General features: G+C 44.5%; 1 protein-coding gene across 2 annotated transcripts in view; it reads right to left on the bottom strand.

Annotated features, from left to right (window-relative positions):
* The window catches only part of LOC143326848 (low-density lipoprotein receptor-related protein 1-like), an 83,588-nt gene that overhangs the window by 27,348 nt on the left and 41,559 nt on the right, over positions 1-14,681 (bottom strand). For both annotated transcript variants that reach the window (XM_076740832.1, XM_076740833.1), the window contains exons 9-37: positions 14,192-14,381; positions 13,930-14,073; positions 13,560-13,796; positions 13,175-13,355; positions 12,620-12,842; positions 12,230-12,419; positions 12,004-12,126; positions 11,553-11,693; positions 11,024-11,149; positions 10,174-10,290; positions 9,974-10,054; positions 9,710-9,877; positions 8,393-8,575; positions 7,614-7,811; positions 7,183-7,428; positions 6,600-6,797; positions 5,174-5,378; positions 4,833-4,997; positions 4,331-4,575; positions 3,406-3,537; positions 2,262-2,489; positions 1,945-2,119; positions 1,674-1,768; positions 1,376-1,525; positions 1,072-1,212; positions 818-946; positions 605-736; positions 349-483; positions 113-242 (exon numbers count right to left, since the gene is read on the bottom strand). In XM_076740832.1, the coding sequence (XP_076596947.1) occupies positions 113-242; positions 349-483; positions 605-736; positions 818-946; positions 1,072-1,212; positions 1,376-1,525; positions 1,674-1,768; positions 1,945-2,119; positions 2,262-2,489; positions 3,406-3,537; positions 4,331-4,575; positions 4,833-4,997; positions 5,174-5,378; positions 6,600-6,797; positions 7,183-7,428; positions 7,614-7,811; positions 8,393-8,575; positions 9,710-9,877; positions 9,974-10,054; positions 10,174-10,290; positions 11,024-11,149; positions 11,553-11,693; positions 12,004-12,126; positions 12,230-12,419; positions 12,620-12,842; positions 13,175-13,355; positions 13,560-13,796; positions 13,930-14,073; positions 14,192-14,381 (4,808 nt within the window). The remainder of the gene's footprint in view (positions 1-112; positions 243-348; positions 484-604; positions 737-817; positions 947-1,071; positions 1,213-1,375; positions 1,526-1,673; positions 1,769-1,944; positions 2,120-2,261; positions 2,490-3,405; positions 3,538-4,330; positions 4,576-4,832; positions 4,998-5,173; positions 5,379-6,599; positions 6,798-7,182; positions 7,429-7,613; positions 7,812-8,392; positions 8,576-9,709; positions 9,878-9,973; positions 10,055-10,173; positions 10,291-11,023; positions 11,150-11,552; positions 11,694-12,003; positions 12,127-12,229; positions 12,420-12,619; positions 12,843-13,174; positions 13,356-13,559; positions 13,797-13,929; positions 14,074-14,191; positions 14,382-14,681) is intronic.

Here is a 14,681-nt window from a genome sequence, read left to right as displayed (position 1 = left end):
ATTTAAAAGTGCCTTTTAGAAATAAAGTAGCATTGTTGAAACTATATTGAAAAGTTCCTGAATGCAGCAGCATTACAGAAGGCAGAATTAAACAGTTGGCAGGGAGCCTTACCCTTTAACTGGGTGGACAGTGATGGCCCTGGGCTTGTCCAAGCCCTGGGAAATGACTACATAGCGGAAGGAGCCATTCAGCCTGGCCACTTCGATCACGTCAAAGCCCTGGTCAGTCCAGTAAATATTTCCTGTAAAAAAACAGGGATGCAAATCAGCTAGGCGGCCCTTTATCTGTGCTTGTCCAACTGTGTAGCAGAGAATTAAAATAAGATTTCAAATCCATTATGACTAGACCTGCTATCCAGTCAACGGTGATGCCCTCCACCCTGCCAATGCCATTGGTGACAACATCCTCTCTCCATGTCTGGTCTCTCTTGGCCCTGCTGATGGTGCTCAGGCCCATGTCCACCCAGTAGATGGTGTCATTCTCTGAAAACGAAGAGGCCTTTTGTGTCAGTCTATAAATACTCACTTCCCTGAGATAATAACAACTTCAAAGCGTCACTCAAGCAAGGCCATCTAGTTACTGATGTCCCCCTGTGTCACTCACCAGCATGGAAGTCAATGCCGACAGCCAGAGAGGTGCCAGACACTGGCACCAAGGCGTCAGATTTGTCTGCCGGGTCGAGTGGAATTCCTCTGATTCCCTCGTGAACAGAGTAAAGCAGGAAAGAACCCATGCCTGCTCAGAAAGAGGACAGTACGTTTTTGTTAACTGCATTCCTACTGTATGTGTGACTGTGGCTGTGAAGCAGAGTCTTACCTTCGCAGGACTGCTGTCCTGTCTTAAGGCTGTATCCAGCAGTGCACATGCAGGCCCTGGTTGTTGGCGAGGTGGGCAGACACAGCTGGGAGCAGTCTCCATTGTTGTTACTGCACAGGTTGATACCCACTAAAGGAAAAGCAGAAGATCAGTGAGGCCAAAAGAAAAAGAAAAATATTTTTCTTTTCTAGTTTCACACTAACTAATTTGGTGAGTTTTAAAATCCGCCTAGCATTTGGTAGCATATGTCTTACCTTTCTGCACATCCTCATCATAGATTCTCATGTGCATCATAGGGGAGGTGTTGTTGCGCAAAACCTTCCAGTTTCCTCCATCCTTCTTCTCACATGTTCCTATCTGGTCAGTTCCCTGGTCTGCCCACCACAGCTTATCTCCTACAGTGAGAGAAATGGATTAACATATATTTGTATGTTGTCCTCTTAACATGGGCAAGCGATTCTGAGATGTAGTAAAATGATGTAACTGTCAAATTTCAGATTAGGAAAAAATACAAAAAAAAAGGAGGAGAAATTTAAATCATCATCATTTTCATCTTACCCATAATAGCCAGTGCTGTAGCCTTGGTAAGTTTGCCTTTAACACCTTCCAGGATCTCCAGTTTAGTTCCATCTAGCTGACAGCGGTTAATGGTGCTGTTTCCAGAGCTGATCCAGTACAGCTGCTCTTTTTCAAAGTCAATGGAGAGGCCTGCATGGAAAGAAAAATGATGCTATTATACATATAAATCTCTCACACTAATATGGTTAATCTCTGCTTTCTACCTGTGCAGTTAAACAGAGGCTGAGTAATATTTAGCAGTCAGTTGCTTTTGGCAGCAGTTGGTACATCTGCTCACCTACTGGCCCTTTTTGATTGATGAAAAGTGTGGTCTGGTTGCTGCCATCCATGTTAGCCATGCTTATGTTGTCACCATCAGTCCAATACAGCTTCCTGAGGAGGGACATGAATGTTATGAGACATGGAGAGGGCACTGAAATCTCTTAGAGATCAGAGATTTATTAGTAGAGACTCGGCCATTGCCTGTAATGGAAAACAGAAAAAGAGCACCAGAGAGGGACTTCACATCTGGAACTGAATGCAGGGTTAACGAGCTGGAGAGAACTCACCCCAGTAGAGGATGCAGCACCAGGCAGTGGGGCTTGTCCAAGCCCTGGATGACCGCATTCTTGAAAGATCCATCCAGTCTGGCCACATTGATCTGCTTCTTATTGGCATCATAGCTGGTCCAGAAGAGGTTTCTGGACACCCAGTCTACAGCCAGTCCGTGAGCGTTGGGCAGGTCTGGGAAAACCAAAGTGGAAAATCTTAGGCTTTAGTTTAATTTTCAGACAGATACAGAAAGTTTTAACAAATGAGTGGAATAAAAACAAAGAATTAAAAAACAAAAACATGGAAAGTCATATTTTCCTATATTCATTCTTACCAGCAGACACAACAGTCTCCACCCCTGTGCCATTAATGAAGGCTCTCTTTATTGTCTGTGTTCGGACATCTGACCAGTAGATGCGATGCTCCACAGCATCATAGTCCACCACTGTCACATTGTCGATGTCCGGCACGGTGAAGGAAATGATGTAGTTGTAGTAGGGGTTGTCGATGTCTACTCCACGGATCTCGATCTGACGAGCATATAGAAGGAACTTGCGAGACTCTGGAAAAAACAAACAAACAAAAAAAGAGAATAAGACAGATTTGAATCACTTCTACTGCTTTTTTGACCTGAAATGAGTGAAATCATTTACAAATGAGGGGAAGGATGAAAAGAGAAAAGCAGAACTAGCGCATACAGACTGAGTTAGTTGCTTAACTCTTGACATTTCTGTTTTTTGCATGTGCAAGTCCAGCTGCATCCCAGGGGACAGTCACTCAAGAGGGTCAAACTGACCAGTCAGTAACATGATGCCCTTGTCAAGGCTTGATTATCTCTTGGGAGATGGGAGGTGGAGACAAAAAATAACTGCCTTTAAATAAAAAAAAAATCATACAACTTTTACTCAGTTTAAGGGGTAAAACTGACTGAGAGTCTGACTGACAGTGAGAATCCCTCTGTTAATGGACAATGCATCAGGCACCCTCTAATCAAATTGTCCTTAACTCTACACTGCTGAGATGAGGATTGTTCTGTAAAATGCTTAACATTTAGAAAGACATACAACACAAATTCCCACAGCTACCCCTCAAAACCATCATGAAACCCACTCACAAAATCACACAGCAATAAATGAAGACCTCGGCCCATCACTTTTGACAGCCTTTCATATGAAATGAAATGAAAATGGGAGTGAAGAAGGCCGTGTGGCGCAAACTGAGGATGTAATCAGATCTTCTGTCGTAAGAGATGACAGCTAATGACACTGATGTCAAGTTCGGGGGCTGAGCACACCGCAGTAGTCCAGACAGTCGTGAGAAAAGACTCCTGCGAACAAAGAGCCTTCTCGTTGCTCCTTGATTACATGGACTTTATATGACAGCAGTGTATGCACACACTCGGTCTGAAGGTTTTTTTGAAGCTGAGAGAAAAAAGTCTGTGGGTGAGTGTGTGTGTAAGCAACAGCGTCTGTCTTTACCTTTGCAGGTGCGCTTGTCAGGCTGCAGCTTCATGAGGTGAGGGCAAGCACAGGAGAAGGTCTGGTTGAAGTTGATGAGACAGAGGTGGGAGCAAGGGCTTTTACCATCATTGGTGGCACATGGGTTAGGAGCTGAAAAAAAGAGAAAACAGAGGAAATGTGGTAAAAGAGACAAAGACACACAAAGAAGACAGAAATACTGTGTATATATTTTCACAAAATTCACAAGACTAAGCCAGCAGCGTAATGTGAGATAGAATTTTCCTAGAGTATCACAGTCTAGAGTTATTTTAATGGACCTCTCAGTCAGAGTGTGACAGTGTCTCAGACCGGCAACACAGCTTGTTGCCTCATCACTGTCATGACCACTGATAGCAGCTGTCAATCAACAATTCTGGGAGATCTCTCTTTTCCTGCCTCCAATTACTGGACCCAGTGCCTCTCTGCTGCCACCACACTCGTAGGACCAACACAGCCATTGGCTACTTAAACTTCAAGGTGACAGTTCAATGGCAGAATACCGCAAAACACTTTTGACAATCTTTTTGTCATCTTGTCAATCACATGTGTGTCTGTGAGATCAACACATGACATTTAAGTCGCAGCAGGAGGGTTTTCATTCCCAACCCAGCCAGTGGGAAATGCCAAACAGTGAGGTGACTTTTTGATCAACGAGGCAGCAGGAGGTGTCCAAATTGCTGCTGGTGTGAAGAGACAATGCACCTCACAGCTCTAAAAGGTCAGCTGTCTTTGGGGAATGGGAGTCGTGAATCAACACGGTCAGCAATGAACTGTGAGCTTGTCGCCCTTCTCCTCTGAGTTAAGCCCAAATCAGTGACACATGCTGACAGAAGGGTAAATGTGAGATATGGGTGCTCTTTCTGTCTCTAATTGTTTATGCATACATATCTGCTGTGCAACCTACCCTGGGGTTGTCTGGATGGGTGATAGACCTGCAAGTCAAAGGGCTGCGTGTTGGTGCGCTGGACAACGGTGACGTTGTGTCCTGTCCATTTGTTAGCTTTGGCCAGAGTATTAGTCCTCCAGTCAGTCCAGTAGACCTCGCCTCCATACATGGTGACAGCAAAGGGGTGGGACAAATACTCATGACCCCGCAACACTTCAATCAGCCCCGAACCGTCGTACATAGCAGAGTAGATAGCATCTGACCTGGAGAAGCATTAAGGCAAAGATTAAGGCCGGGATAACATGCATCAGCTTAAGTACATGTGTGTTGCTCACATTTCAAGATGAGTCTGTACTTTGCATGTGCTTTTGCATAAGCAAAGCACATCTGTATATTTATTAAAAAATCTATAATGGCAAGCAAAGCAAAAAAAGAGCGTATGGATGATGCAAAGAGTGAGTGGGCAGATGCGATGCAATGACAGCACACTGTATATCCAAGGATTATTGGCACATGATACCTGGCATCAATCCAGACAATGCGTCTTTCCATGTAGTCCACTGTGAGTCCGTTGGGCCAGCCACCACTGCCTGTTTCCCTGTGGATGGTGCGTCTGCCTTCACCACTCATAGATGCTGCCTCAATCCTGGGCAGGCTGGCATCCCAGTCTGTCCAAAACAGAATACTGCCAACAGAAAATAATTCAATGCGAGGACGGATTTTCACTGATGTGCACAGTATCGTCACATGAAAACAAGTCAGTTTCATAGAAAATAAACACAGGGAATATATCTTAAGCTGACTTCAAATTTTCTAAAATGATGACTAAAACTTTGGGATCCCTAGATCTGTCCTTCTTACCCATCGCGAGGGTCGAGGGCGATGGCCCTTGGATGCTCCACCTCCCCAGCCAGCAGGGTGGTTCTCATGGTCCCATCCAGTTTTGCCACCTCTATCTGGTCCAAATTGCTCTCCACCCAGTAGATGTTTCCTGCTATCCAGTCCACAGCCAGGCCCTCTGGAGTAGCCAGGCCATACTGGATCACAACCTCAAAACTGGTCAGGGCTGAATGGGGCATACAGAGGAAGAGGGACTTAAAGCTGGTATTGTGTTGGGCTCTTATTTTATACATTTGACAAATGAACAGCAAGCCAAAAAAAGGACCCCGACTGATATTTTGAGGCACTTTTTTGTTTGAATGTGATTTTCAGCAGAAAAGTAGCAGTTTAGTGTAATAGTTTGGCTCATGTTACTTTCACTAAGGAGAGAAAATCTCAAGCCAGCACATATGGATCATTTAAAAAAAAAAAAAAAAAAGATAAACAATGAACTGTTTAGACTTCTCAACTGATGGAATCTGTTAGTGAATGGCATGCACTGCTGCTGCGTCTGTCAGTGTGGTTTCGACCAGCGCTATCTTCCCAACCCCACTTCCCCACTTCTATAAAAACAAACATCCAACACCAGATCTCCCACTGTTGTTATTATTTCCCAGAAACAACGGGCTTTCATGCAGACTAAGAGCAAAGCAAAATGAGTATTCTTCTCTGGCTGAGGACAATAAGACAACTTCTTCACAAGGCCTTCTAGTAGTAATTAGGGGGTGGTGGGACAGGACTTCTTTACAGTTTGCTTACAGGAATGCTGGAGTCATGGCTGCCTTTCTGTGTGTATGTGTAGGTAGTATGCCAACTTTAGAGATTCTGACACAGCTTCAATAACAAGCAGCAGTAGCTGATCTATGAGTTGGTCACAATGTCTCTGCTCAGAGGCCTATTTTAATGGTGAAGTTGGAGGGCTGGGAACTGGAACTGCAGTGTGTTGTGCCTCCTACGCTACATCAGTGTTCTGGCTGCAGTCACGCACAGCGAGTACTGAGACAAATGGGAAGAGACAAAGCCTTCCGTGTGCTGTGCTGGGAACACAACCTTGATTGGCAAGGAGACCTGGGGTTTTGGAGCAGGAAAGGCTGACCATGACCTGGGATATTTATTCAGGGTCAGAGACCACCACTGCTGACCACAGACTCTTTTTAAAAACATTTGGCTCTGGGAAATTACGGTTGATTTGCTGAGCAGAAGCTAATTTCTGAGAAAGGCTCTGTCAAAAGCACAAATATGACAACTCACAATCCACTTCACTGTTTTTACTTTACATACAAAGAGATGACACTGAAAAATGAACTTATTACTATATAAATTAGACTGTTCTTCATGGCTATTCATTCCACCAGCCATCTATCTTTCTGCCGAAACAAAAATACTGAAAGCTAACTGGCTGCCTCACCTCCATTTTCAGACAGTTTCCCACGGTAGATCTTGTCCTCCACAACATCAGTCCAGTACAAGGTGCTCTCATTGAGGTGGAAGTCCAGGGCGATGGTGTTCCTCAACCCCGGTACCAGCACACTAAACTCTCCCTTGTGAAGGTCAATCCTTCTGATCTCATGGCGGTTGGAGAAGATGATGAAAGGCTTGAATGGATCTGCAGGCAAAGAGGTTGTACCCGCAAAAATGTTAAGTGTCTCAACACAGTAAATCTCATGTCGAAGTCCAGATTCACAAATCCCCCTTGTTGGTCTTGGATCAAATCCTGCCACAGCTGTCTCTGCAATATCTCCCCTCCATCTGTCTCTTTCAAAGAAACAAAACTGAATAAATGAAGGTGTTTGCTGCTCACTTTTTGGGTAAAAAAAACACATCTTCCACACTATGGCACATTAAATACTGTAGAATCAGTATTGCAGTGCTTCTTCAGCACAAGAAGAAACATATTTTTGCTCTCAACCTGAAGCTGAAAAGAAATTCTTGAGTTTTTTGGAACAAATCAACTCTTTTTTTCCCAAAAAGGCCCTTTTTTTTTTAATTACCTGTGCTTTTGCAGCTCTCCATGTCAGATTCGAGCTCCCAGCCCTCATAGCAGGAGCACTTGACGCTAGATTTCTCCTGCTCACACTTCTGGCTACATTTAAGGTGTTTGGCACAGAAGCTCTGGATCTGGCAGGTCTTATTGTCAGCTCCTAGCTCCATGCCCAGTGGACAAGAGCACATGAAGCCTTCCCCAGGAATGATGCTGCAGTTGTGGCTACAGCCACCATTGTCCAACGCACACAAGTCTGCAAGCAAGAAACAGAGATTAAAGGGCTGGATTATATCCGAGGCAGGCAAGTTGTATGTGCTGTTTGTGGTGTTGAGTTTGTGTTTTCAGTATGGAAGGTACAGGACAAAATAACCAAGTGTGAACACATTTTCATGACGTGGTTGGTGTCAAAATGCGTTTTGTGTGTAAAGAATGTTTTACCACAAAGTTTCTCATCAGAGCCATCCGGACAGTCGTCAGTGCCATCACACAGCTTCTCAGCAGGCAGACAGATGGAGTCATTGGTAGCACACATGTGGTGAGACAACTTGCACACCAACGCTTCGCAGTTGTCCTCATCCGAGTTGTCCTCACAGTCACTGTCACCATCACACACCCAGGCCTTGCTGATGCAGCGAGCTGTCAAGACCACAGAAAAATCCATTTTCAGCTTGTGTTAAGATTTTTATCTTAATGTAATCATACAGACTAGTCTTAAACAAGCTTATTAGGTTGGTCACACCAGAATTTATAATGAAAGTTTGAAATAAAAATCAATTCATTTTCATGAAATTGCTGCAATCAGTAGATTTGCTCAAGGAGGCAAAGTGAATTCAACTTTTGGTGAACTGGCATGCGAATTTGAGCTGTTGACCAATTGCAAATCATCTTGACAGTGCTGACCTTTGAGGCAATGGAGTGAACTGGAGAGTCCAAAATGGAGAAACCTTGTAGCATCCAATTTTATATAAACCTGCTCGCCGAATGAGAAACAGCAATAATAACTTTCCTCTAGTGACAAAGAGCAGCCACCACATGATTGATGCCCAAATAAATTTCCCTGTGCCACTTTCGAGTGTGACCGTACTCTCTCATTTATTTATGTCAGGGAATAAAACCCTCTTTGACTGACTGACAACATTGCAGCTTTAACTGACATTGTCGAAAAAGGCTCATCACCCTTAACCACTGGTACTTAACCCAGCTGAAAACATCCTCACCAGAGTCCCTGCAGCTAAACTTGACTGCTGGGTCACACATGTGGGTCACACCCTCGCAGTTGCTCTCATCACTCAGGTCCATACAGTCTGTATCCCCGTCACAGCGCCAGCGCATGGGAATGCACAGGCCATCCATCCGACACTGGAACTCATCTACATGACAGCCGCCTGGAGGACGGGTAGCTGGGGAGAAAATGGCAAGACAAAGTGTGATGGTTAGCCAACAAAAAGATGGAGTAGGCAGTTTAGCCGCCAGTGTCAAAGAAGCAATAAAACAGCACTAGAAGTCAGTCAACTGAAAAATAACTGGACTGGAATCAGAACCAGGAAACAACGTTTGCACAGACAACACACACTGAGAAGAAGAAGAAAGAATAGGCCATTTTGCTCATTAATTAATGTGTAGGTATGCTGGAATGCTGGGTTAACAACCTGACACTGAGCCAAGCCAAACAACAATAACACACACAGCTCACTGACTGATGTCACAGGCAGATTAAAGGCATCAGCGAGGCAGGGGCACAATGACATCCCCTCATGGCAAAGGTCAGCTCTTGGCAGGGCTAAATCAGGAAATGGGCCTGGGGATCTTTCAGCACAAGCTACAATATACAAGAGGAGGAAGGCGATAGTATTGCTTTTTTTATTTCAGCTAATGACTTCCAGCCAGCAGGCCAAGACAGCCCACAAACACATACACAGCACAGATTGCTCATTAGACCAACAGGTCATGCTGGGCCCCGTTTTTGCATGCTGGGACTTGACAGCAGTTGGCTGCATTTCTGGATGGATCAAACAGTACATACAACATCAGAACACACACAGTGTACAGGCGCTGTGTTATGAGGCTACCTCAGTGTTACAAAAAGTGGTTAACCAGCAAAACTTAACGTTCCAAATTGGCCCGACATGGCCACCAGCTATTTTCAACTCTAAACATGTAAATTCATATCGCTGCAGCAGAGTCAAAACATCTGTGCCATTTGCACAAGACCATAACAGAGTTTAATTGTTATCTAACCACAAAACATAATCACATCCTGAACAGAGCAACACAGAGGATTTGCTGTAGATGATAAGTGGAAGCCAGAGGGCAGGCAGGGGCATGCAGAGCGGAGGAAACGGAACAGGGAGGAGGGCGAGCCCCTCTTCACTGTGACAGCCTCTTTACAACTGCAAACAGCAACATGTAAACGTAGTGAAATACAATGCATGATGCCATGAGAGCTTGACTCAGGGGCAGCTGGCAAAAGCACAAACAAAATGCGGTAAAGAGCAATGCTATCTCATTTTGGTGCACACAGTATCATTCCTTACCCTGGTTGGTGCAGTTGGCGTGAGTCTCATCACTGTAATCTCCACAGTCATTGTCGCCATCACAGGTCCAGTATTCTGGGATGCAGCGGCCACTGTTGCATTTAAACTGGACACTGGAGCAGGAATGGCTACAGCCGGCCTCATCACTGTTATCCCCACAGTCATTGTCTGCACATGAGCATGCACAAGATTGTAATTTCAGTTATCAGATTGTTTTGACATGCAGTTTCAGGAAAGGTGAAGGAAGTCTGAGAGGATGATTACCGTTATCACAGCGCCAGTTGATGTTGATGCAGCGGCCATTGGCGCAGGTGAACTGGGTCAGAGGGAAGCAGGTTGGGTAGGCTGAAGACGGGGTCAAGAGAGGATACTTAAAAACCTTAAGATTATTTGCACTCACACTAAAACATGTGCTATTCAGAGAAAAAGTAAAGCAACAAGACAAAGGCGTGGTAAAGACTCACCACAGGAGTCTGGTTCATCTGAGCGGTCTCCACAGTCGTCATCCAGGTCACATGTCCAGGAGATGGGGATGCAGCGCCCACTAGCACAAGGGTACTGGTTTGGTGGGCATGTTCGAGCTGGCAGGGGAAGGAGGTGTAAAACGATTGAGTGCCATAAAGGTCCTCCTTCCTCGTGCAATATCCCTACCTGAACATTCAATAACTCATCACTGTTATAGAAAATATGCTCAAAGACGTATGGTTGCTTACAAGAAGTACTTAAAAGCAGTTGTAACCCCCGAACAGCACACTCACTTTATCTTAATTAAAGACAAGCTGCAATCTCCTTCAGTTTACTTGAGACACTGAGAGAAGCCTCATAAAAAAACCCCAATGGTCTTAGCCAAGGACTGTCACTGTGTTTTAGCCCATTATCTTTGATGCTGTAGATCAATACATCCTCCTGGACTGTTTGTAAAGTTCTGTTGGCATCCACAGCACTAATTGTAACTGAATTAACTCAAAGCTTAAAGATACCAATATGTCTGCTTTACTTGCCATTTGTCTGCTTGCCTAACCTTTCATTAGTCCATTGTTTCTCACTTTTAATTTCCTCTCTTAACCTCAACAAAGATGCTTCTTCTCACTAAAACCATTTTGACTTAATGATTACTGTTAATTGTTGATCCTGCTATATAAATATGTATAAATCCCTCCTAGTTTATGTGTTTGAGATCCTCATCATCTAATAACAAAAACCCTTGTTACAGATCATGAATAAAACCAGACAGTATTGTCCTAAATGTACTAAGATGAACAAAAAAAACTGTAATGCTCTCTAAACTACAAAGAACTCCAGCCTTGTGCATACCAGAGCAGGTGGTGTTCGATTCATCCTCATCATTGCCGCAGTCATTGTCGCCATCACACAGCCATCGTAGGGGGATACAGCGGTTGTTCTGGCATTTGAATCGGTCAGCTGGGCAGGTGTGCTGGTCTGCAGGAAGACAATAGAAAAGCATAGATCAACACTTCTTTTTCAAAACATTTTTTCATTTTTATTCATTTCTGAACACTAAGCTACCTGGTTTATTAAAGCTCTCTTTGTTTGATACACTATTTAACTAAATATTCTTGCAACCCTTTAAACATGTCACTTTAAATGAAGCATTAAAAAGGGAAGAACATCCAAGACAAATATGAGTCCCTGGTTGTCACTATCGCCTAATGAGGAGAAAGCTGGCCAGTAAAATTAAAGCCACATCACACTGCATGGAAAGATACAATCTTGGAAAGTGCTGTTTGTACTCTGTCAGTTCCCGTTAGTTAAGACCCTTAAACAGAACTTCTGTTTATCTATGTGTTGCTGTGTAACTATGACAATGACATGGCACACTTACGGCAGAGCTCAGGGGCCTCATCGCTGTTGTCCAGACAATCGTTGTCCCCGTCACACTTCCAGCGTTCTTGGATGCAGCGGTTGTTCTTGCAGGCAAACTCTCCGGGCTGGCACTGGGGCGGGGGCACGTAGGAGGGGTTGGCTGGAGATGAGATCAGGGGTAGGAGCAGAAACAGATGGGCCATTGAGACAAGGGCTGAGCACCAAAACAAAACAAAGCTTTTTGGTTCGTAGGTCAGCTTTCATCTTTCTTAAAAGTTGCAAAAATATTGGTTGAGGCTTTTTGAAGAATCTCCCTAGATTTGGCAATGACAGAGAAGAGCAGAGCTTGCAAATGGAAAGTACAGTCCAGAATTCTTCAGCAGCCTTAACTCCTGCGCAGTAATGAATTTTCCATAACTTTCCACATGGAGCTTTAGTGAAACCTCTCTACTGGTAAAGCTGCTAAGTACCTTTACAGGTGACATTGTCAACGTCAAGGATTTGATCATCAGCACAGCCACAGGACCTGCCATCGGGAATAGCAAGGCACAGACTGCTACAGCCACCGTTGTTAACTCGACACGCATTGGAGCCTAAACAAAAAGACAACCCAAGAGGAAAGGTGGAATATTATTCCCATTTTTTGATCATTAGCATGTCAGGAGGTGAGAAGGAATGAGAAGATGGGAGATGTACCTTGCTGCTGGTGTGCATCATACACTCTGATCTCAAAGATGGGTGGCCTCTCGTTGCGGAGTAGGGTGACTGTCTTAGTGACCTGGTCCAGTTTGTAGATACTGCCCCCACGGTACTCATTCCAAAAAAGAAATTGTTTGTAATGACATAAGCCGAAGGCATGGTTAAGCTCCTGCCCCTCATACACCACCTGTCAAATCAGGAGAAAGATCGCTGTTAGATTTCCAAACATTACCTGTGTTCCAACAAACTGATTACCTTGATGTTATGCCCACAATGTTTGAATTGAATTTTTTTTTTTCTTTTTAGTAATGTGGAGTCGCATCACTTGTATGATGTATAAATACACAAATGCACTATCATCTAAATATATTCCCAAGCAAAACCAACCTTTCGCTCAGTCGTGTTGAGGTAAACCAACTCAATGCGGTCGTAGTAAGCATCCACCCAGTACAGGATGCCCTGGGGAATGTCCAGACTCAAGCCATTAGGCCACAGCACCGTCTTGCTGGTCAGGAACACTTGGTGATGAGAGCCATCCATCCAAGCTTTCTTGATCTTCCCTCTGTTGCTCTCTGTGGGGTCCTCCTCCCAGTCAGTCCAGTACATCCATCTAGGAGACGAGAGGAGGTATCATCTTATTCAAAAGCAGTGTCAGATAAGACATTTCTGTGAGAGCTGGAGTTGTCAAAATGTCAAAATGTAGCTGTGAGACTTGATGCTCTTTGACAGAACCAAAAATAAAGAAAAACAAAAAACAAGGAGGGAGTATCCAGAAATGTCTTGAAAACTCTCCAGCTCCCACACACACAAATCTAACCAATGACTATGACAAACATCTACAGTGCAGGCAGCCCTCATAGCTACAAGTAACGAGCCCTCAGACCATTAACAACTTCAACTTCATTACTCAGACATTCACACCCTCCCCTTCTAGTTTCTCACCCATGCTGGGGGTCCACCACAATTGCACGAGGGTGACTCATCTTGCCCTCAATGAGAGTTTTGCGGGTCTGGGAAGCCTTCTCCAGCCTGGCGACACTGATAGTCTTCTTAGGCCCATCATCTGTCCAGTAGAGATTACCTCCCATCCAGTCGACTGCTATCCCCTCTACTGTGTGAATACCTGAGATAAGGAGAGGAAGCCAATGTGAAAAAGAAACTATTAGCTGACCAATTCAGAATGAATAACAAGAGAATAAAGTGAAAATGATATGGAATAGCCTGATTGAAGTCTTTTCCTTCCTAAATTCTTTGTAGTAGCCAGGATTTGGTCAAAGAGTAGAATCAGTTCACAGAGGCCAGTGCAAAGCTACCACTTCATTCTTACCTTCCTTCAGTATGGTGTCTCTCTCTGTGCCATCTATCTTCTGTCGGCCAATAATGTAGCTGGTGGCATCAGCAAAGTAGATGAACTCACTGGCAGCGTGGAAATCCAGAGCTCGGGGGTTCATTAGGTTCTCAATGGGAATCATGTACTCATCAGGCACCTTGGCGTTCATGTCCATGCCCCTGATGATTCCAGGACGACCCTTACCATACACCAAGAACAACTCATGGTCTGGTTCTGCAGAAGAAGAGAAAAGAAACATTCTCAGTGAATAAATGTCATTACATCAGTCAGTTATATTGTAACATCCATTACTTCATTGCCATCACCAATCATCACAGCTGTCATTTTTGTCAGTCTTGGTACTTACTCTTGCAGGACTTGCCATCGCTGCCAAGGCTGAATCCAGAGCGACAGCGGCAGGTACGGGTCTTGTGGCTGTTGCTCAGCAGACAGATATCAGAGCAACCTCCAGCCTTCCCAAACTGATCCAGTGCACATGCATGACTGCGCACTAAGCCAGGAGAGAGGGGCACAAACACAACAGCCATGCAACAATAGCCGTTATCAGGGTTCATAAAGCTTGAGATGAGTTAGCAATAAAGCTAAGCTGTGCCTTCTTGAGTGAGTACCTTGAGGTTGGCGCCTCTGGTGGTACACATGCAGTGCAGCTCCTCGGTCTACCCTCGTCACCACTTGGAGGTCAGGGCTGTTGAAGCGGTTCACTCGGATCACACTGGTCTTGGGGTTGAGGTTGCCTTCGTCAGAGTTGGTGGCATACAGGTAATTCTCAAATACAGTCAGACCGTACAGGTGCTCGATCTGAAACACATTCAGAGAATGAAGAAACAAAATTTAAAAAAAAAGTTGTCCTGAGTTTGCTACTGCCCAAGACAGCTCATGGTGCATGACTAATGGTTTGTGTGATATCGCGTAAATTCTGCATTATGGAACTTTCCTGTCAAACTATTTATCCGTTTAACAGATTTTGACAAGTTCTAAAAAATGTGCAGTAATCTCTGAGAGACAGAGACAGACAAACACAGACAGAGACAGACAGAGAGATAAAGAGATAGTGTTTGTGCAAACTTGGCAAAGGGCAGCGTAATGGCTCCACTTCCC

This window comes from Chaetodon auriga, chromosome 10, assembly GCF_051107435.1.
Source record: "Chaetodon auriga isolate fChaAug3 chromosome 10, fChaAug3.hap1, whole genome shotgun sequence".
Lineage (NCBI taxonomy): Eukaryota > Metazoa > Chordata > Actinopteri > Chaetodontiformes > Chaetodontidae > Chaetodon > Chaetodon auriga.
Note: the sequence above shows the minus strand (reverse complement) of the source record. Positions and strands in the feature narration are given on the sequence as shown.